This window comes from Besnoitia besnoiti, chromosome II, assembly GCF_002563875.1.
Source record: "Besnoitia besnoiti strain Bb-Ger1 chromosome II, whole genome shotgun sequence".
Taxonomy (NCBI): domain Eukaryota; phylum Apicomplexa; class Conoidasida; order Eucoccidiorida; family Sarcocystidae; genus Besnoitia; species Besnoitia besnoiti.
Window position 1 is genome coordinate 5,218,213 of NC_042357.1, and position 22,568 is coordinate 5,240,780.

Below are 22,568 nucleotides of genomic sequence, written 5' to 3' on the forward strand. Positions count from 1 at the left end.
CTAGCGACCGCCATCCCCCGCCGCAGTGCCCTGTTCGCCCTCCTCGGAGTCGACGCTCGTCTTCTTCTTTCGTTCTGCCTTCGTTCGCTTCTCGCTCGCCTCTACGGCGCGCGCTAAGGCTTCTGCTTCGAGTCGCTGCTGCTGAGCCTTCGAGGCGATCAGTGCCGAGACTTCGGCAGCTGCCGACGCCGCAACCGCGTAGGGCGAGGGGACCCCCTCGCCCGAAGCGGAGACAGGTGTCCCCTCGGGCTCCGCCTCGGCAGGGGCCTCGCGAGGCGCACCCCCGGCGCCAGGCCGCTGCTCCAGGCTTTGGCTCCGCCCCGGCGCCTGGTCAGCCGCGACAGAGATCGGAATGTTGCGCGAGCGCTTCACATGCCGCATCACCTCGCGTGCTCCCTCATCGGAGGCGTCGCTCTTCCCACCCTTTCCAGCGAACTTCGGTGCCTCGACTGTGTCTGCTGTTTCGCCATGAGGCTGCGCCTTTCGGTTGGATCTCTCGGCCGCCGAGGCGGTCGGCGCCGCCTGCGGGAGGTCTGCTCCGGCCTCAGAAGTGCCTTCTTTGCTGCCTTGCCGAGGCGTCCCATCGTCCGCGCGCGCCTCGCGCTTCTTGACTCGCGCGAGCTTCCCCGCGATCGCAAGTTTCACCTCGCTCGCCGAAAGCGTCTCGTGCTCCAACAGAGCCTACGCAGAAAGAAAAACACAGACCACACGCCACCGCGGGATAACGCGAACGCACACAACAAGCGACGAGACGGCAACTGGCTGGAGCAGCTCCTAGCACATCCTGTCAGAATACGTAGGAATTCCGAACCTCGCAGTTTCTTGCCTTCCCCTCTGTCTCTGTGCACTAAACCCTAAACCCAAAAAACTCTAAACCGTCCCTCCGCCCCCCCTCCCCCCATCCCCCCCGGCGTGTGTGTGTCTTCTGCGCTCCCTTCCGGGGTCCGGGGCGTTTTCGCGGTTGTTTCGCGGCTGGAGAGCCTGCGCTGCATGCGGGCTCGTACCTCGGCGAGGCGCTGGAGTTCGTCTTTCCGCTCTTCGAGGAGTTTGCGGGCGCGTGCGTAGCTTGCGTCCAGAAGTCTCTGAACGGCGTCGTCGACGAGTTTCTTGCGTTCATCGCTGACGAGAGCGTACTCCTTGCGACCAATGACCATCGGCGCCTTGCTGCCCTCGACGCCCATGCCGTAGTCAGTCACCATCGTGCGCGCGATCTGCGTCGCCCGCACGAGGTCGCTGTGGCAGCCACTCGTCACGTTGCCCTCGCCGTAGATAAGCTCTTCGGCCGCCTTGCCGCCCATCGCAACGTCCAGCGCCGCCAAGTACTGCCGCTCAGACTTGGAGTAGCTGTCGTCCTTGTCGACAGACCAGGTCACGCCCAGCGACGAGCCGCGGAACAAAATCGTCGCCTTGTGTAGCGGCGTGCTGTCGGGCGTGTAGAGCGCCATTAGCGCGTGCCCAGACTGCGTACAGACAGCGCAGCGCATCGAACACAAAGAACCTACGCAGGCGTAGACCGAATGCGCGCACACCCGCGACGGACTGCGAACAGCGGCCTCACGCGCCCATCTGCCTGAGCCGACCTGAGTCTCACCTCGTGGTACGCCGTCAAGCGCCGCTCCTCCTCCTTCATCACGACGCCCGTGCGGCGGTTCCCCACCATGAGGCGATCGAAGCTCTCATCAACCTCCGCGCGCGTCACCTAAAAGGCGAAACGAGACGCAGAAACCACCCCCCTGAACCGCCGGCGGCGAGAAGAAGATGCCTGCGAAGATCTTCTTCCTAGACGCGCCTAGGCGCGAAAACGCAAGACACGCCCTCCAGCTCCTTCCAGCAGAAGTTCGACGCTGAAGTATGAAAGCGTCGAATTTCAAGATCCTCGACTTTGTAATACCGGATTAAACTGTGGGTGTCCAGCAAATATTAAAAGAAGCCCTCCCAGTGTAGGCAGAAATGTAGCTTATCGGGACTCAAGTCAGCTCAGGGTATTCAGCCCCATAGGAGGAGTTCCCGCAGAGGCACGTGCGCGCTGAATCGAATCTACGGAAGCTGCTCACGTCCCTTCCCCATCAAACTACCGCGCGGTGACGTCACATCACACCCAAAGGGTTCACTACGAGTTACAGTACCCAAAAAACGCCCCAGGTGAGCCAGGCATTCCCGCGCGTAGGACACGCCCTCCGCTCTCGAGCTGATCTGCGGTTTCCCGTTCTGGCGACGTGCTGTCTCGCTTCCATGTACCTGCGACCCCAGACGCCCACGAGGCACTCTCCCCGCGGCTCGCTGCCTCTCTCCCCGCTACAGTCGCTCTGCGACCAAGTTGGAGGCCCGCCTCTGCGTTCGCTACCTGATCTTTGCCTTCTGTCGCCGCGCGGATCGCGGCGAAGTTGAGCAAGTTCGCCAAGTCTGCGCCGGTCATGCCTGAGGTGAGCGCTGCCAGAGTCTCCAGGTCTACGTCGGCTGCGAGCGGCATGTTGGCCGCGTAGTGCTTCAGAATCTGGGGGCAGCCAGTCGAGAGAACGCACTTTCTCTGCAGAAGCCTGCGCGTCGCGTCCCGCAGCACCGCCGCATGCATAAAAACCCGCGCCCGCTGCCCTCGTGGACCTGCGCGCCTCCTTGCCCCCGCTAATCCTTCGTCTCCTCACCTCGATTCGCTCCTTTTTCGAAGGAAACGGCACGTGGATGATGCGATCCATTCGCCCAGGCCGCGTGAGCGCAGGGTCGAGCGCCTCCAGCAGATTCGTCGCGCAGACCAGCGTCACGCCGTCAGACTGAACGCACGCGAGGCCGCAGCGAGAACGCGGAAACTAAGAAGCACATACTGACTTCACACCATGGAGCGCCGACGACCTGAAGCACCCGCGCATTCCCCTCTGCCGAGAAGGACGCGTAGAGCAAACCGGTCGCATGCGCGCTTAGACACAAGCAGAATCATGCTTACAAGACACAGCGGAACCCGCGCCGAGCGCCATACGCTCACTCAAAAGCGCCCCTATCTGTTGCTTTCGCATGCACATGGATATTTGCTCGCTCTCGATGAAGCGGCTTACTCCACTAAAAAGAGGAAAAAGACCTGCGCATGCCCTTAGTTCTACAGGTGCATCCACCCGGACGGCATAAACACTCATCCACGCACACCGCGTCTGCCGCTATCGCCATCTACATGCAGGTCTGCGCCTCTGCATATCTACATAGGCATCTATCTTCTCACCATCATGACCAATACCTATCCATCTACGTATGGGACACAATGTACAGATGACCTTGAAAAAAACTGATTACATAAATATATATATATATATATATTTATGAATGCGAGACGTACGGGTTTGAAGCCGTCGAGCTCGGTCAAGAGTTGGTTGAGCGTCTGTCTGTGATGTTTGTTCTCCGTCAGCGTCCTTTTGCCACCGAGCGCATCGATTTCATCGATGAACAGAATGCATGGACTCACGCGCCTGGCCTCTGCAAACAGCTGCCGCAGGCGACTCGCTCCTGCGGAAAGACAGACGCCAGAATTTGAGAATATGCACAAAAAAAAAAGCCGAAACTCCAACAGAGAAGAATGAAAAAGGAAAACTAGGCAACGATGCAGGCAAGAATGCATAATACACGCGTAAAAAGGAAAAACAAGCAGGCACCCACATCCACAACCCCCAACGCTGTCCCGACACACAGTCGCATACGGGCTGGTGCACATGTATATGAAATAAATACATATATATGTATATGCCTACACATATATATTTATATGTAGACAAGAGTTGTGTGTGTACAGAAATACGTGTTTCTACGATGCAGCAAAGCACACTCTCCGCCGCGCAGTGTTCGCAAGGCATCTCTGCAGGATCACACATGAGCATATCGGCACGCGCGCCGCGTGAGTTCAGCCCTCTACGAGGAACCGCCAACAAACCCAGGCGGATGTTACTACTGGAGACCAACATGGGTTCAAATCCCGCGTAGGATAAGACGCGTTTTGCTCACCGACGCCGACAAACATCTCCTCGAACTCCGACCCCGAGGCGTGGATGAAGGGCACGCCAGCCTCGCCCGCAATCGCCCTCGCCAGCAGTGTCTTCCCGGTGCCTGTGAAAGGCCGTGGACACGAAATAATGCCTGTGAATAATGCCTGTGAAACGAAGCGGCGGACAGCCTTCCGCAGGCTGAAACAGGCAGAGGCCGCACCTGCCGCACGCAAGAAACTAAACTCGAGAAATCCTTTTGAAGACGCATGCCTCGCAAAGGAATCCAGTGCCCTGGACCCACACTTCTGCGCCGCCCAGCCGCGTGCCACCCCGTGAGGGAAGGGGAGGAGGGGGGAGGAGGGGGGGAGGAAACTCGCCCAAAACGAAACAGAGGCGGCACCCGAGATATCAAAAACTAAATATATTTGTGCAAGCCTGGATTAAGACACCTGCACTCTACCATATGGGCTCTCAAACTCCTCTTCCCCTCCAAACGGACAAACTCTTGCGGCTCGTCCGCACACATGCAGCTTTGTGCCGTTTCGATGCGTCGACCCGCCCACCAATCTCGCCATCCCTCAAAGGATATGAGCACCAAAAAAACAAAACTGCACCGGAATCATCCAGAGAAGACGCCAAGCAGCAGCTCGAGCGGCGCACCTGGCGGCCCCTGCAAAAGAATGCCCTTGGGCAGTCTCGCCCCCATGGCAGTGAATTTGCCCGGCGACTTGAGATAGGCCACAACTTCCTCGACCTCCTTCTTCACTTCGTCGCACCCCTGAAGAGAAGAAACGTGGAGAGACTGCTTCCTTTACGAGTTCTGCGCGCCGATCTCTTCTATCTATCTATACATATATATGTACGCGTGTATGGAGGTACGTATGAAAGTGCGTACGTGTATGTATGTGCATATACGGACGTATGCATGTCTGTGCGTCTCGACATAGAGTAGCACGCAGGGAAGGCGGGTGAGTTCAGCCTCTTCGCATGTCGCCGCGCGGCTTTCACCTTGACGTCGTTGAAGGTCGTTTTCACTTGGTCGGGTTGCACGATTTTGCCCTCGACCCACTCCTTCGACTTGCCCTCAGGCAGGCCGTCGACTTTCTTCGCGGCCTGCTGCAGACCTGGCAGCGCCTCGGTTGCAAAACTCCAAATGAGCAGCACCGCGGCGACTGGCGACAGCAGCAGACTCCAGACGCCGACGCTGAAAAAAAAGGAAGCAGGCACAGCCGCATACGTCCCCTCACACCGACCTGCTGCTCAACTGCGACGCGAAGAAGTCGTCTAGTAGACAAGCTGTACGAATATCGTTCACCTTGGTAGTCGCCTTCTTGATGTTGGTCTGTACGGAGCACTTAGGACTATCTCTCTACATTAACGATAAGCGTTTGGTAATGGCCTTTTCACCCTAACTCGTGGTATACATTTCAGCCATGTTAGTTTTGGGAGCGCCGCCATCGACTCCAAACTCTGCGCCAACTGCCAGATTGGCAGTGGTACTGCACAAGCGAGTTGTATCTTACATCGTATCCCTGGAGGCATACACACTAACTTTTTCTGGAGAGTATATACTACGAGTTCAACTACTGGTTTAGAACCTAAAGGCCTTTGTTCACCGGACCCCACTGCACTGCGTAAGACAGCTAAACGTGTCGTCGCCCCCGTTTACTGGCGCCCAAGCGACCCCACAGGCCAGACATGCAGCAGGTAACAAAAAGCAATTCACGAAAAACGCCAAAAATGTGAGAAAGAAGTCGGCTCGTGCCTCCAGGCGCCCTAAACACTGACGCCGCCGCCCGGCCCTTTTCTGCATTTGCGCTTCTCGGGGCGAAACTCACCTGCCGACTTTCAGCGCCCGCCAGCTGCCGCGCAAGGCGCTCGCGACGAGGTAGAGGATCCAGCCGACTGCGCCGCGGCGCCTCGCGCCTTGCTCGCGGGCGGCCTCAGAGCCCACCGGGGCGAGCGGCGCGCCGGCGGCGCCGAGTCGCGCCTCGCTCTCGCGCGTGGCGCGCTCGAGTTGGCTCGAGAGCTGCTGGAGCCGGTCGAGAACGAGCTGCTGCTGCTCCACGTGGAGTTTGCGCAGCTGTGCGTCGAGTTCGCGCTCGCGGGCGTCGCTCCTTGCGTCGCGCGAGTCGAAGCCGCCACCGCTGCTGCCCCTGGCGCGGTCGCGCTTCCCGAGAAAGGGCGCGAGTTCCTTCGCGAGGTCGGGAAGGGCGCGGCTGTGAATCAGCTCCGAAGCGCAGAGGGCCTTGAGATACTCGACTACCAGGCCGTGGAGCGCCGCCGCAGAGCCCCCTGACGCGTCGGCGAGGACCTTGAGAAACGCATTCTCTTCGAACTTCTTCACGACTTTGAGCGGCTCGCCCGCCGCGTTCAACGCGGCAAAGTACCGCTGCTGGACGCCCGCGTCTGTCGGATGCAGCTCCGCCTGCTGCTCCAGCTGCCGCAGCTCCTGCCGGGGAACCTGCGCGCCGCTCGCGGCGGGGAAGAGCGCGGTCGCGAAGCGCACCGAAGGCAGCGAAGAAAAGACCGAAAAACACGCGCGCTGCGAAGCCTGCGCAGGCAGCAGCCGCGACAGGACGTGCCTCGCCGACAGCGCCGGAGACGCCGCCGCGGCAGACAGCGAGCGCGAAGCGAACTGCGAGGGAGGAGCTGCGCTGAAGGCGCTCACCCCCGGCCGAGTCAGAAGCTCAGGCGCCTGCGCGGAGGCGAGAAAAACAGGAGGCGGAAAGAAACGAGAAGACGGCGGACGCGCCGCACGCCCCGCCGGGCTCGCGAGGTGCGACGAAGGCTCGCTCAGCGCTGAGAAGGAGAGAGAAAGATGCGACAGTGAAGAGCGGGACGGCTCGCAGCGGCGTCCGCCGCCTCGCGCCGGCGCAGAGCGGGGAAGCTCCCGCGCCGCCCCCGCGCTAGCCGCGAGGACTTTGGCGATGCGACAGACCGTCGCTGCCCTGCGCCCGAGCGCTCCGCCCCCCGGTCGCTCCACAGCCGGGGGAAAACCTTGCATGACGACCCACGCGAAGCTGAACCCCCGAAGCAGAAAAGTTTTAGGGAAACGCGACGCTCTCCGCAGCGCTGCTTCCTCTCGAAGAAAAACGGCTCCCAGCTGCCACGAGAAGAACAGATGCCGGCCTAAGAGAGAACGACAGGAGAGAGAAAAGAGAGTGGAGAAAGGCGAGAGACGCCGAGCAGGAGGGTTTTACTCTGCAGATCTGCAGAGTCTCGGAGCGACGGTGGCGCTGCTCCTCTGCGGCGCCTCCACGCCGGCCGAGGAATTCCACAGGGAGGAGAAAGTCTCCTCTCTTCGCGAGAGAGAGATGGCGCAGAGAGAGAACGAGACCGCCTAAAGGAATGGATGAAACGCCAAAAACGTGACGCAGCGCGACCTCCCCGCCCCTACGCTTTCCTTCTTCCCGCGAGCGAACAATGGAAACTCGTGAGTCGTGGCGGCGGCGCCCACGTTTTGTCGAGAGCGTGGACGGCCTAGAGGAGGGCAAGAAACTGGCGAACGCGACGCACAGAGAGAAGAAAGAAAGAGCCACAGCGACACAACTGCCTTCTGTCGTCTCTGCGTCGCCTCGCTGCTCCTAGCTCGCCTTTGAGACGCAGAAACTGCGCAGCGAGGGCGGGCGAAGGCGGCTGACGGTTCGAAAAGGAGAAAATGTGCGACCAAGCGCGCGACACAGAAACGACATGCAGATGGCTGTAACCGCAGAGTCGTCCTGACTTGAGGGAACGATACACGCGCAGACGTTGAGTAGCGCGGCGCGCGAGCAGTGGCCGGTGAAACGACCGGTGAATCAGACTAGAGAAGAGGCACAGACGCAAGTGCAGAGCGTTACGACGCGCAGAGGAAAGAAAAACACGTGTCTCCCGTCCCGCTTTTCTCTTCGCACAGTCTTCTGTGACCGGCGGCTGCTCGAAAAGGCGCAGAGAGCAGCCTCTGCGTCCACGCAGAGAAGCGTACAAGCACAACAGAGGTTTCCGTACACAGCCACGGGACGCCTGAGCAGGGTCTCTTTCCCTGCGGCGGCAAAAACCTGCACGTTTCAGCGAAACTGGTGTCGCCCGCGCACAAAGTGACAGAGACACGGCTTCCACACATGGACCCCGCGTCGGCAGTCTCCGCCGCTCGCGGCGTTCAGACCAGCGAGGGTAGAGAAATGAACGAGAGAAACGGCGGGAGCGAGAAGAAGGTGGCCTGTCGGCGAGAACTAGAAAACTTGAAGGCTGTCACAGCGCCGCCACGCGGCTGGGCAGTTGGAGGCGCGCGCTGCACGCAGGGGATCGAAGGCCAAACGCCGACTTTCGTTGCGAATCGAGGAGGGGGACGAGACGGATTCTTGCCTCTACACGGAGTTTCCGTACTTCGCTTCTCGGAGTTCGAACGCGCGTGATGCTTTTCCTCCTGCCCGCGGCTGCCGTCGTCACACGCAAAACTCTGCGGGCGCGCAGCGCGGAGAAAACTTCCCGCCGCGCGGGGTGACGCGGACTGTCCTTTGCGCTGCCTTGTCTCTGGGCTCAGTACGCCTCGCTCGTTCGCGTGGATCCTTTCCTCGTGTCTGCAGCCTTTCCCCTTTTCTCCCTTTCTCCCGTTCTCTCTTTCTCTTCCGTTCGCTCCGGGAGGGCGCTTTCGGCGTTTCCTGTTTCTCTTCAGAGTCCAGTTGCCCCGAGAAGCTCGCGCGGCCCTACCCAGGAGGGAGCGGCGAGGCGCGAAAAGGCGCACGCCGCGTAGGGCGCCATAAAGCTCCGCAGAAGCGCACAGAAGCTTCTCCGCGCGTCTCTCTTTGGGTTTCCACGGCGAATCCATTCCAGAGTGTGTGTCAGTCACTTGGCTCTCTCCACGCTCCCTCCGCGTGCGACCGGTCTCGGAGGTAGGCGTCGCGTGCTCACGCGTTTGCCAGCAGTCTGAATAGGAAGCCGCCGCCTCTCTGGTCTCGCGCCCGCCTTCGGCTCCGCTGCAGGAACAGGATGAGGAGCGTCCCCACGAGGGCCGCGGCGCTCTGGGCGAACCCGACGCCGCGACCGCGGTCGTTGGGCTCCCCGCCTCCTCCTCCCTCGCTCTCTCCGGGTTTACCCGCTGGGCCCTTGGCGGCTGCTCGCCCGCGCCCCGCGGCCTCCGCCTCCTCTCTGTCTCCTCGTTCCGCGCCGTCTCTCCAGTCCTCCGCCGCCTCGTCTTCCGCTGCGTCTGCATGCGCCTCTGAGGCGAACAGGTCTTCGGCGACCGCTCCGGGCACTTGTCGCCCGCGCGGCGCCTCACCTGTCGCTGGTGTCTCCGTTCCTCTCCCGCTTCCGTGCGCAGCGACTGCGTCGTCTCCGGTCGCTGCCGCCGGCTTGTCTCCGCCTACCTCGCTCGCGCTTGGGCGCGCGGGGGGGTCGCTCTTCTCGGCGCCGGTCGCGGCGCTCGCGGGCGGCTCGGGCTCCTTCGCGCGCGAGGCGCGTCGCTTCTACACGCCGCCGGCGAAGCGGACATGGTCCAAGCAGCACAGCAAGATCTACACGCGGCGGCCGCTGACGGAGCGCTACGCGCCGCACAAGCTCCATCCCGAGCAGGAGTGGTGGCGGGAGCGCGCGCTGCAGCCGTCTTCCCTGTTCATGGGGTTTCCAGACTTGCTTGCGCTGCCGCTGCGCGGTGGCTTCGCGTACATCAGCGAAATGGACGCGCCGACTCTCGCCATCGTCCTCGCCAGTTTGGGCGTCGCGCCTGCGCCCTACAGCATCTCTGAGCAGAAGGGACACGCGACTGTCTCCCGGCTGCCGCTGCCCTTCGCGGCGCCCGCGGCGTTCGCGCCGGTGAACTTGCCGCAACACCTGGAGAGTCTCCTGCAGATGCTCGGGCGACAGGCTGCGGCGGTCGCGGTGAACGCCTCAGACACCGCGCTCGCCTACCTCTTCCGCGGCTGCGCCGAGGCAGGGATCGCCGAGCGCAGCGTCGTGTGCACGCTCGTGGGGCGCGTGGAGACGCGCCTGCCGCGCATCGGCCTCGCAGACTGCCTGGTGCTGCTGGAGGCCGTCCGTCCCGAGTTGCCAGCCGCGTACAGACCGCCGCGGCTCGTCGAGAAGCTCGTCCAGCACGTCGAGCTGCTGATCCAGTTCCGCGGCGCCGAGATCCCCGCCGAGGACCTCTGCGACGTCGCACACCTCCTCGTCTCCGCCGTGGGCGACTGCAGCCCCGCGCGCCTCCAGTTCCTCGCGCTGAGCCTCGTTCGCGGGAAGTCAAAGGAGGAGCTGCACGTCGCCGCGCCGCGCGCGCTCGCGCGCGCCATGGCTGCCTTCGCCCGCGCCCGCGATGCCCTCAACCTTCCGCTCCTTCCTGCAGCCGGCGGCGACGAGCCAGACGCCCAGCGAGGCGAGGGCGACGCTGGCGACGCTGGGGGGCGGCTGCCGCTGCGCGGCGCGCGACTGGCGAAGGCGCACGCGGAGCTGTTTTGCGCCTCGCCGCTGCTGCGGGCTTACGAGGCGAATCCGCACGCGCCGGCGTCTGCGCTGCTGCAGCTCTCGCTGTTGGCGCCCGTTGTGCAGGCTCTACACCGCGCCGAGAAGGGCTGCGGGTCCCGGCGCGGGGGGCAGGACGCCCGCGGGCTCCTCCCCGCCGAGGGAGACAGCTTCGCGGCGGAGGGCGAAGGAGCCCAACGCGCGGGCAGGGGGAACGCACGCGCCGCCCAGCGGCCTGAGGCGCGCGCGCTCACAGAGGCGGCGGCGCTCGCCGCCGCCTCTGTGGCGGAGGAGGCCAGCCTGCTCAACCGGGAAAGCACGCTCCGCAGGGGGCTGCTCAGGTGCCTCGAGAGGTAAGCGCCAGGCGCGTCCGACGCCGCGCGGAGCGACGCTCACCAGGCGCCGCGACAAACAAGAGAGCCCTTCTTTCTCTCTGCCTTTTTGTTTGTGTCGGTCTCTGTCTGCCTCTCCCTCTCTTTCTCCTTCCTGTCTTGCGGACGCGTGCCGCAAGGGCCGCAGACCGGGAAGGAGAGAAGGCGGACGAGAGAGAGAGGAAGAGAGACAGAGGCCAAACGCTTTGATTGAAGAATGGCACACGCGCCCTAGGCTGGAGTGTGGAAGACAGGCGAGTGCTGCGTATTGCTCGCTGTCGCCCTCCGGTTGGAAGATAGATACACGCTCAAATTGGCATTCGCACCACCTACAGGTAGCTGCTTGCCTGTGCCTGCGAACACATGTGTGTGTATGCCACTGTGGAGGATGACTGATGTACAAAAGCCAGAGGAAGCCAGGCGCGCTGTTCGTCCTCCCAGGGCGAAGGCACTGCGTTTTTTTTTCGTTTTCAGAGTCGACGACAACCGCGAGCAGCTGTCGCCCGACAGCATCTGCAACGCGCTCTACGCCGCCGCTGTGGTGCGGACAGCCCCGAGCCGCGTCTTCTTCCCTGACCTTCTTAAGCGTGAGCTGCAGTTGGAGACTTTTTCTCTTTTTTTCATGCTATGCCGGTTGGTGTTCGCCGTCCCTCGCGCTTGAAGCAGCAGAGATGTCTCCTGGTTGAGGGTGGGTGTGAACGATGCACGCGCCTATATACCATTACAACCGACCTTTATTCGCGCCCATGCCTAGAGCTCCCCAGCCGCGAGTTTGCTTCTCAAGGATGGCGCTGCCCTCTGTTTCTGTCTCCATGTGCTTCTCACGTTCGTCCTCGCGTGCTGACTATTGCCTTCGGTGGATGCGCATCGAGATGGCTGCGACACGCGTACGAAGGCCCACGTATTGCTCTCGACGTGTGGCGCTCGCTGGCCGCTTTAGGCTTCAGCTTTCGCATCTCTCTCTGCCACCTTCCCTCTCAGCGATTCGTTGCGCGCGCCTCCTCCCTCTTCCCGCGCTCAGACAGTCCTCGCTGTCGTCAATTTGTTCTGAGGCGCGCTGCACACGCTCCTGCTTTTGTTTTTCCGTTTCAGGGCTTGCAGACCAGCTGGGGGCCTGCACCGTTGAGGATCTCTCCCGCGCGCTCTTTGCGCTCGTGAGAGTGTCGTCTTCTTCTCTGCTGCCTCCTCGATCTCGAGATCTTTTGGCGCCTCTCCTGGTGAGCTCCGTTCCCTGCGTGTGCGTTCTGTTGGGGTTTCGGCGTTTTTCCTTCTTCTTCGAATCGAGCCTTCTCGAGTGTCCTGCCCGCCCCTCCTCGCTCCCCTCTCCCCCCTGGCTGCTCTCTGTGTCCTGCCCCCCTCAATTCCTTTTCGTTTCCCTCTTGTTCTTTTTCGTTTTCTCTCTGTTCGCGAGGTCTCGGCGTTTAGCCTTCTGCTCCTTCCTCTGCGTCGTAGGCATCCCTTCCTGTGCGACTGTGTTTTTCCGGTTTTCACTCTCCCCGGAGACTCCTTTCTTCCTGCCTCGGGAAACGGGCCTTCGCGTGGCTGTGCACGCGCCGCTCGGGGCGCGTGCCTTGATCCGGTTTTTGCATGCTTTTCATCGAGGTCAGAATTCACTGGCATGTTGGTCAACTAAATACTAACAAGCGACCGGCTCTGGTGGGACTGCGTTGAACCTCGCACACTGTGCTGCTGGGATTTCTTTCGTATCCTTCTTCCTCTCGCTTTCTCTTTGCTCGGCTTTCGCGGCCGCGCGTATACTTTTTTCGTGCGGCTCTCTCTCCGTGTGCGGTGTCGTTCTCAGGGCCAAGTGCTCGAGGCAGTGAAGGCGTCGCTTCCGCAGGCCGACGTGGCGGCGCTCGCGCGGCTTCACCACGCGGCGGCGGCAGCCTCTATTGCGTCGCTGGTGAGGAGAGCTTAGCGTGAATTTAACGAGAGAACGGAGGTCTATCGCAGCCCCCGAAGAGACGTGCACACAGAGACCACGTGGAAGTGCTTTCGCCACCGGTGCGGCTCTCGCGCACGGGGACGTGCAGCGGAGACGCGAGGCGGGCTGCCGTCCGCAGCGGAGACTGTCTTAAAAAGTAAATACTTCATGTAGCTCGCTTCGGTCAAGAGGCGCCGCTCGCGCGCAGTCCGCGAGAGGCAGGCGAGCGCCTTTCTCGCATGGAACCATATCCTTGCCTCTTTTCTTCTAGAAATGCGCCGGCAGTAGACAGGAGGAATTGTATGGAGACGAGCCACGTGGAACAGGCCCCTACGCAGGTGTGCACGCCTACGGAGGAGGGCGACTCTATTTTCGACGCCGCGTCTTTTTGTCTTCGTGCGTCTGCTCAGGAGCTGAAGAAAGAGGAGCTGCTGAGCGTCGCCGAGGAGACCTGCCGCCTGCTGCATGCGCGCCTGGAAGAGGCGGCGCCCTCGCAGCTCGTCGCTTTCGTTGTAAGTCCTCGGTCTGCCTCGTTTGTGATGCGAGCGTTTTCCTGTTGCTGAGCCTCGACACGTGGAGCGAACGCGAAAAACTCACTTTGCGCGGGCTCTCTTCAAGCGCCCAGATATGCACACACAGATATGCACACACATGAATATTCTGTATATATATGTGCATGTATGCCCACAAAGCTTTTCTCGTCGTCTGAGTGCCTCCTCATCTCAGCGTAGTTATATGTATATATATATATATATATATATATATGCTGAACGGCACGAACTCTGTGTGCGCGTATACCTCCTCTTCGAGGACGTGCACTGTGTATTTGAAAGGGATCGCATACATATAGATATATATATGTATATCTCCGCATGCAGACGTTGCATGCAGATTTATATTTCTCTCTGCAAGTATTTGTACGCGTGTGTGTTTGCCAGTGCTGTGCACGCCTCTTTGATGTTTCCGTGATGTGCTCCTTGTGCAGCGCCACCTGGATCGGTTTTCCTCCCTGACGACTGCAGAATTCCGCCGAGCGCTCATTACGCAGTCCATCGTGCGCATGAATTTCTTCAACGAAAGCCAGCTCGCTCGTCTCCTCGACGGTGTCACCCGCCTGGCCTCTTCGTCGCCCGAGTCAGTCTCGTGGACAGGCCGCCGCGCGAATCTGGCTCTGGTTAAACGGATATATCTGTGTCTACATATCTTTGTACCTGTGCATATAAGCATATCTATCTGTATATAATGTACGTGTGTGTGAGGGTATCTCTCTGCATGCGAGCTCGGAAAATGAGGAAAGGCGAGTCGACGCGGACTCCGAGGTGCAGTTAGGTAGGGTACGTGCGTGCGCAGCCATCTCCATCTATTCCGTCGGATTTCTCAGTACAGTTCAAAAACCGTGTTGTCACCTGCGCGTGCGAGGGCGTGCCACTGGCTGGGATGGAAGCGTGAGGTCGTGAGGGCGGCCCGCGGGCACATCGAACCTCGCGGCAGTGTTAGGCAGTGTCCCTCCGTATGTACACCATATCTTGTGGACTATTTATGTAGTATGTTTGTTTCGTGCCTGACCAAAGTGCGCATCTGTGTATGCGTGTGGAGACCGCGTTTGTGGCTGATGTCCGTGAGCTGCGCACACAGCCCGCGCGTGAGTCTGAGCACGCGCAGGTGCGGTGTTGCGCGCGTGTGTCTGTGTGTACCCTGCAGGCGGTAGACACTGTGGCAAGCAGTCGGCTGTTCCTTGTGTGGCTGTTTGGTTTCCTGCAGCGACGAGCAATTAGCTGCGTCTACGGAGGAGGTCCTGCGTCACATCGAAGGCGCCGCGACGACTGCGGACGCGTACTTCTCTCCCGCGAGTTCGCTCCGAATCCTCGTCTCCCTCGCCCGGTAAGCAGCCGTGGAGTTCAAGGGGAGCCTCGAAAACTCGTTTTCGGCGCCGCATCTGCAGCTGGCCGTTGCCTCGTCCCTCACTGTCTCGGCAGGTTTTCTCCTGGGCACCGACTCGTGCAGTCAATGTTTTCCCGACCCGCGGGGCTGCGGGTTCTCCGCCCCCCTGCTCAGCCCGTCGCCTTCTCGCCTTGCCGCGCGCGGCAGCTTCCTCCTCGCACTGTTTCGTGCCTCTCTGCATGTTTCCCCGCAGCCTGCGGCGGCAACGCACGCGCCTGACCGCGGCACACGAAGACTTGATCCTTTCGCTGTGCGACGGCCTGACGGCGGCGGCGCTGCCTGGCGCGTCTGCTGAGGAGGCTGCGGGAGGGGCGGCGCCCGCCGCGCGCGAAAGCGCCAGAGATCTCCACACAGACCGGGCGACGGATTTCCTTTTCCTCGTTGAGGCGTCGCCCGCGCGAGCGCTGGGGGACGACGCGGCGGAGACGGATTGCCTGCAGTCCCTGTCCGCGGAGTCGTACATCCAACTCCTCCGCGCCCTCCGCGAGCTCGGCGTGGAAGGCGGAGTCGTCCTCACCCGAGTCGCGCACCTGCTGCACATGAAACGGTAAGAAAGACAGATAGGCGCCACGACGCGGCGGCTGTGCGGCCGTCAAGTCGCTGCTACAGAGCCAGACTCGAGCCCCAGGAAGCCACACATACAAATAAATACTCTATAGGCGTGATCTGCGCGTGTATGATAGAGCCCCCGTGTATCTTCTGCGTGCACTCGAGACGCATATCCGGGCTGTCTCGAATGCGTGCGCGGAAGTTTGGTTCTGGGCGCTTTGAAGATGCATGCAGCACGCCGTCCTCAGAGCTTGTCGGCGTGTGTTTTGCGATGGAGTCCTGCATTTCCCCGGTCTCCAGCTAGATCTCAGCTGCCATCCTCGCCGCGCTCTTCTGTCGCTGTTTTTTGTTGCGGTTTCAGGTACGACCTCACGGAAGCGCAGGAAGCGTCCGCCGCCGAAGTCTGTGCGTCGCTGGGACTGGACTTCGAAGCCGAAGAGAAGCGAAAGGCATCTGCGGCGTGCTGATCGTTCAAATGTAGCCGTCGTCATTCGAGCCACAACACCACGGTGGTGTGTCGCGCGGCAAACACCAGCTCGCGCATCTGCACGCGGAAAATGTTTGCTGCCTCATGTCTCCGCGTGTATAAACAGTCCGATACACACACTTCAACTGTGCTTCAGACACTGGAAGTGGCCTCGGGGGGTTTGCGATGATTGTATAGGCAGTATTTGCTGTCCCGAAACGGGGCGGCGGAGTCGGCGTCGGCTAGTTGGCTTCAGTTTCTTTGCTAGTTTTCTGCGGACTGCATACGCCCGCTCATCTTACGGACTACTCTGAAAACGAATTCGCTAAATGCCTCCGTTGTGATAGCCATGAAAAAGTGCCCTTCCCCCATCGCTATCGTAGTCTGGTGGACTGTTCTCGCGGCTCCACAGTTCCGCCAGCACCGTCTGCGGGGATAGTGCCCCTGGCAGTCCGCTACTAAGGCTTCGTCTATGCAGCGCTCGAACCTGGTCCACCAGTGCATGCAAACAGGCAGTCACTCATCTTCTAGAAACCAACGGAGGGTCGGCGTTTTTCAGCAGCTCCAACTCTCAAGACCCGAAACGCAGGGTGGAACGCAACTGCAGAGGCGTGCAGACTCGACAACCTGTTGGCCTGAGAGGCAGAACTAGGGAATCCGCAGAACAGATTTCGTTTCGCCACGCAACTGACTGTGTGCCGCGTGGAGACGTGTGAGGGCGCGAACACGGGTTTCTAGGATTTGGTGCGCGCCGTTCTCGGCGCGGTGGCAACCGGCCGCAGTCCAGCCCACGGCGCCGCAGCATGTGCCAGCACTTGCGAGTGTGCCCAGAACAGGACGCGCGCAGGGACGCGGCCGTCGCTCCGAAACGGGTAACCTCTTCAGACGTCACTGTTCGAGACGAGGCGTAGGCACAGAGGTAGAGAGCCGTCAAGAAACGACAGAGATGAACCGCCTCGTGCCGTCATGTAACTTGCTTGTTCGCTGGCGCGAGCCGAGGTCACAGGAGAGATGAAATGGGACTGCTGAAGCCCCATCCGGTTGTTATTGCTGCTCGTTTGAAAAGCCGTTCGCACCATCGTAGGCATCTCCACTCGGACTGGCGTTTGTCTAACTGGAAGTTCCACTGGTACGATGCCCATCACAGATATGGGCGGACGACCCGGTGCAGACGAAGGAGAGAAGCGTGAATGCATAGTCGAACCGGTGTGTGACACGGGGTGGGAGAACCGCACGTTGTGCCACTGTACGGAGGGGTATGTCTGCACGTCGAACACAGGCCTCGCGTGCCTGTCAGTCCTCTTTCCTCGCCAAGAGCCGCGTGCATGCAAGACGTTTTGGGAAGAGAATCGACGTGAAGTCTCAGCAGAGTAAACGGAAGGTTCATCACTCGGTTGTGTTCGGCGCAATGGGAGGCGGTAGTCTCGGAAACCTCGCAAAAGAGTGCCGGCAGCGATCTCTCGCACTCGCGGAAGTGTTGTAGAGGACTGGCGAAGAACAGTGAACGGCCGACTCCTGCTCGCTGAGACGCGCCAGGATGCTGCCCCGTCCCCGCCGGCCTCCACGGGCCGAGGCGTTTTCAGGCGCATACGGGACTGATTAGAAGATATCAACACATACGTGTTCACGCAGAAGAACTATGCGTGCGCAAAACGCTGGAGAGATTCCCCTGTGTTATCTTTTCAGCCACACCGAAGCGCCTTGGTGTTACAGTCGGCGGGAAACTCGGCGCAGTCAAATCCTCCACACGCGTCTCACAGAACAAACGTCTGTCACTTTATCCCCTTTCGTGGCCCTTGGTTCTGGACATATTTGCATATGCACACACCACGTTCGGTGCCACCATCAGAGCTTCCAGTCAAATCGTGTGTCTTCGATATACATGGAGAAAGCTTCCAACCGCGTCGAGGTCGCGTGAGGCGACTCCTACCAGTCACGAAACGCTACACGAAGGTGTTTCTTCAAGGGGGCTTCCCCAACGCCTCGTGTAGTTTCGTGTTGGAGGTGTCTCGAGGAAAGAAGAGAAGCTTGTCTGCTAAGCTTGTGGCTCACGTGGATTGCCGAATCCTACTATCCGGCTTGAATCTCATTTCTTCGCCAGAACCGTCAGAAGGGCGCCGTGAATATCGCTCGATGTGGATACGCCGTGCGACGAGTACGTGCTAGCGCAGGTGACTGCGTTATCGTGCGAGGTTCTTCCCTGTGTGGTCGCTTCGACCGTAGGTGAATAAGTGTCTCGACATATCCGTTTTTCTATTCCTCGAGTGTTGTTGCCGCCAAGGCGTCCCACCTAGTGTCCAGCAAATTACCGTGTTTCAACGCGCAGGCCTCGTAATCCGCGCTGTCTGCCGTCGCGTAACGAGGTCGGCGGGGAGCACCGTGGTAGCTGCCCCGGCTGGCTTCACTTATAGTGGCCGTGCGCAGTCCTGTATTAGGCAGGCACCGCACAAGAACTTCGGCAATAGAACGCTGGAGGTCGAGGGCCCGTGGTAACATTAAGAATAATCCTTTTCCACTGTGTGAAAAATATTGGATGCGGACGATACGAAAACATTGGAACAAGGCTGAAGGAGTCTCAAGTTCAGGGGACTACGGCACCATTTGTCGGTGTGAGCACGCGCTAGTGCAGAGTCATTCTGGCCGCCAGAGGAGAGAGCAGGTAAAGGAGGAAGAGCCGAGGCCCCCTGGCGTGGCGAGCGTGACGCAGACGTTTTGAGAGTTCTCTCTTTTTCCTGTGGCAAGTTTCTCTGTCGCCATGCGAGTTCAGATGTGCCCGCGACCGGAGACATGAATTCCGACGGGCTGAACTAGGGTCGAGTCGCGTAGTGTTCGATGCGGCGACGAGTTGATGCTCGTCTCCATTAACCAAAGATCCTGGGCCTTCGCGGCCGGACGGTGTGCTGCGCTCTCTGGCTATTGCGGACGGATCCCGAGTGTGGTGTAGCGGTGTAGCTCCGCGGAGCGCTGGTAGGCCCTCCTTCTTGCGTACGAGATGGGTTTTGAAGCTGCTTCTGCGGGAGCAATTTCCGGGGCATTCTCTGCGCCGTGTAGGGGAGAGGTGCAAACACATGCTAGACAGAGCGTCGTGCCTTGCAGCGGGCAGTGCTGCGTTGTCCGCTGGCTCTTCTAAACTCGGGGAATCCTGAGAGAGGGCCCCTCGTCTACTTGCGGTGGTATCATCTGTTGGAAATTGCTTTAGAGGAAAGTGTGTCCGTGCCTATGGCTGCATTTCAACGGCTTAAAGGCGGCGTCGTCGTAGCCAACAGCCTCCGACTCGAGGTTTGGGCACGGCGGAGCTCTTCGTGAGCGTGCCTGCATGGGCTTACATGGTTGGATAGATATCCCTGACTGCGTGGTTGTCTGGCGAGATGCGTCAATGGAGTGCCTCGTCACGGAGTAGGGACACGGCGTTGACGTGTCCTGAGTACGCGTACCTTGGGAAAGCGTCTGTTTTTAAAAGTTTCCCCGGTGTTTGCATGTACGTCCCACTGTCGCAGAAACTTGTACTCGGGACTGTGCCGAAAAACACATCCTCCCATGCGATCTGTTATGTGCTTCTTCTGCAGGCTTGACCCGCAGTTCCTGGCAACAGCGTAGCGTTGTGACGGAGAGAGACGTCGCAAGAATTTTCCTCGGCGCCGCGTTGTTGGGCAGTTGGCTGTTGCTGGCGGCTACCGTGCGCCGTACGTTGAGTGGCATATTGCGGCAGTCCGAAAACCTGGTCCGCAGGTTCGTGTTCACTAAAGATTCGTGCGTCAACCGCGAAAGCAGAACACGCCAGCTGCCCCCTACCCTACGCGCATTGACATGTTGACTGCAGCGCATCAGTTTGGCGCAGTTTGCACTCCTCTTGGTTTTTGATGAATAATCTGAGCGGCTGCGGACGCCTCGCGTGGCATTCCCGCACGACACGAAGCGAGGCGGTTGGATGCGATTTTCCGGCGTTTATCCCGTGTTTGCAAAAAGGCAGGCAACAGACGCTCCGGTGTGCCATTCCTGGCCGCCTCTTGACTCTGCGTGCGCGTCAATTCGTCGCAGCATCGCTCGCTAGGCTAGGCGAGACGCCGACAGTTGATCTTTGACTGGCGGACTGGCGTTTCTGCTCCCAGGAGCTAACTACCTCGGTTCCAAGTGGCCTCTTTTTGCGTCGTTGCGTGCACACCAGATCTGTTTGTTGCGATATCCCCTGTGTTTCGCCTCTTTGGTGGCGGCTTTTTGCGGATCGCTACTCAATACGGAGCTGCAGCATTTCTGCGCGCGCACTGTGGTAAGGTCCGCTTCACTTTTGAACCGGAAACGAGTAGAAACGCGCCTGCATTGCTTTCACAGCAGGCGTCATTGCTGTGGCATCTGGCAATCTGCTGATTTCGACGGGTGTGCTGATTGCGAAGCAGGCTGGGACTGACCTGGTGAAGGGATCGTTTGAACAGATTCGTGCTTGGGCAGTGCCCTCTTCTTCTTGCTAATGCAAGTCAAAGTTGCGGAGAAGCAGAGTTGAGACGAACTCTTGACACTGTTTTATCGCAGTTCACCATTAATAATTGCTCGGCTGTGTAGAATTTTCATCTCGGTGCCTTCATTCGCGCGTCTTCAGCTGGTTTAGACTGTTTCCGGCCGGTCGCTCTTGCGGGCTTCGGTAGATTGTTGTCTGCGACGTGGCTACGTTAACAGGTAGTTTGTTGCGGGTTGTTTTCAGACTTGAAGTTCGCAACCAGCAGACAGGATGGCGGGTTCGACGATGCCCAACCACCAGATCTCCTCGAATCGCAAACAATGCGACTTCACGAAACTGTGAGTTCTAGAGTTCATAGCGTTGCCAAGTATCCGTGCACATGAACCGGCACACTTGTGCGTGACTACGTTTTTCCGGCGATCGAGTCTCTCTCCGTTTGGTTTTTGTTGGGCGAAGGTTAATAATCAACAAACGCAACCGTTCCGCAAGTACACCTGTCCACATGGGTGGACGGGAGGTGACTCGACGAGTGTGTGTACCGTAAATGCATTTTTTCGTTTGAATACTTCATTTTGAGTCCGTCACGTAAACGCAGACCCAGCTCAATTCTGTTCCAGAACTTCAACAAGCGAGCGAAACGGTGAGATTTCTCCCGGTGTTCCACGCTGTCTCAGACTTATGGCCGGGTTCGACCTCGAGCTGAATAACGACAGCACACAGGACTTCCATGTCGTCTTCCATGGCCCGAAGGGAAGTAAGTCTGTCCGATTGAGGACCTCTGAGCCACGTAACTGCCTGACTACGGTCGCCGCCCCTGCCTGTGGGGATTCGACGGCAGCAGGAGGCCTCGTACTAGGAATTCTAAACCCGCGGTCGTGTGGAGGGGGACGGGAGGTCAGGGGGATGCGCGCTCGCTTCAGCTGTACATTGTCGGTGGACGTTGTTTTTTCACCGGTTCGTTTCTGTCTTCCTGTCGCCGCGTATGCAAGTGACGCCAGCATGGGGTTTCAGCTCTTGCGCGTTCAGGTGCTCTCCGTTGCATTATTCCGCAGCGGTGTACGAAGGCGGTGTGTGGAAGGTGCATGTGACGCTACCGGACGACTACCCCTTCGCCTCTCCGTCGATTGGGTTCCTCAACAAAATGCTCCACCCCAACGTGGACGAAGCGTCCGGCTCTGTCTGTCTCGACGTCATCAACCAGACGTGGACTCCTCTCTACAGTAAGCCTGCGCCTTGCGGACCCGGGTCTCTGTTCCGCTTGTCTACCTGTGTTGCTGTATATCCATTAATATATCGATAGATGGATCAATGTACCGCTGTGCGTCTGCCGCACACCATAGGGCAGGAGAGTGCATGTGGATCAGGCGACGCACGCAGTCCGTGATCAAACGTGACGGGTCTTTTCTACGTAGTGAAGTGCTTACTGTGGGAATCGGGGGTCGTGGCGTTTCCCCCCGGGCTCTCCACATTGAAAAGCAGATGAAGCCTTGCTCACCGAATAGGCGAGCGTGTGGCTTGGCAGATACGTGTCCACGCATACGTCTCTCTCTATATATATAAGTGTATATGTATATGCATGCTTTGTGCGTAGACATAAATGTGGGTCCGCAAAAGGCTGTGCATGCGTGCGCGCGCATGTAGGCTTGGTGAACGTTTTCGAGGTCTTCTTGCCACAGCTGCTGACTTACCCGAATCCAACTGACCCGCTGAACAGCGAGGCCGCCTCGCTCATGTCCAGGGACAAGCGTCTGTATGAAGAAAAAGTGCGGGGTAAGTTCGCATGCGTTTTCAGCAGCCTGCTGGGTTCTCAGCCTGTGTCTCCTCGTGGGAGGTTTGTAGAAAGAATCTCGACGCTCAGGGATCCGTGGGTCTTTCTCGTCCCCAATGTTCCTCGTGCGTCATCGAGTGCCGTAGAGCGGTAACGTCGCCCGTCGCGTGTGCCACTTCTTCTGTGCAGTGGGGAGTGAGGGCGGCAAGCGCCGCGCGGCGTCTGAGCAGTCTGCTGCAGGCGCAAGCTCCGCTCCACTGTGTCACCGAATAGCTTGCGCGCGTGTGGCTTTTCAGAGTACGTGCGTCTGTACGCGAGTCGCGAGGAGTGGGAGAAGGAGCAGCGAGAGAAGAAGGAAGCCCAGCGGCGCGCGGCAGGGAGCGAGGCCTCGACGGGCGACGCCTCGACGACCGCGAGTGGCGAAGTGTCGACCGTGGGGGAGACTGTCCCCACGACAGCCACGACCGCAGAGGCGACGAACGCAGACGCTGTCTCGGAGCTCAGCGAGCTGGGCGACCCCGAAGACATCGAAGACGCGGACATCTCGTCTCTCTGAAGCTCCTCACGCGCGAGACGCGGGCAGGTGCTCACGATTGCGGACGTGAGACGGCGAGCAAACAGCCGCGAAAGGGCTCGGGCATCACGCCCCCCCCCCGGGCTCTGCGCGCCCGCCCAGACGAGATGTGGACGCAGGCTGGT

The 22,568-nt window shown here is 59.8% G+C and overlaps 3 protein-coding genes across 3 annotated transcripts; 2 read left to right on the forward strand and 1 right to left on the reverse strand.

Moving 5' to 3' along the window:
- On the reverse strand, positions 1–6,969 carry BESB_040800 (ATP-dependent metallopeptidase HflB subfamily protein; the record flags this gene model as incomplete). Its single annotated transcript, XM_029362666.1, has 10 exons — positions 1–681; positions 1,005–1,460; positions 1,592–1,699; positions 2,345–2,494; positions 2,643–2,768; positions 3,323–3,489; positions 3,982–4,083; positions 4,623–4,740; positions 4,971–5,166; positions 5,801–6,969. 10 exons carry the CDS (start codon positions 6,967–6,969, stop codon positions 1–3), a joined length of 3,273 nt encoding a protein of 1,090 aa, XP_029221631.1.
- A 1,964-nt stretch (positions 6,970–8,933) lies between these two features.
- BESB_040810 (uncharacterized protein) lies at positions 8,934–15,649 on the forward strand (the record flags this gene model as incomplete). Its single annotated transcript, XM_029362667.1, has 9 exons — positions 8,934–10,750; positions 11,243–11,355; positions 11,861–11,985; positions 12,570–12,671; positions 13,103–13,204; positions 13,678–13,826; positions 14,454–14,573; positions 14,827–15,180; positions 15,544–15,649. 9 exons carry the CDS (start codon positions 8,934–8,936, stop codon positions 15,647–15,649), a joined length of 2,988 nt encoding a protein of 995 aa, XP_029221632.1.
- Positions 15,650–20,371: 4,722 nt separating this feature from the next.
- Positions 20,372–22,425, forward strand: BESB_040820 (ubiquitin-conjugating enzyme subfamily protein; the record flags this gene model as incomplete). The annotated part of the gene is made up of 5 exons (XM_029362668.1): positions 20,372–20,439; positions 20,776–20,855; positions 21,154–21,321; positions 21,743–21,871; positions 22,166–22,425. The coding sequence occupies 5 exons, from the start codon at positions 20,372–20,374 to the stop codon at positions 22,423–22,425; spliced, it is 705 nt and encodes a 234-aa protein (XP_029221633.1).
- Between the last annotated feature and the right edge of the window lie 143 nt (positions 22,426–22,568).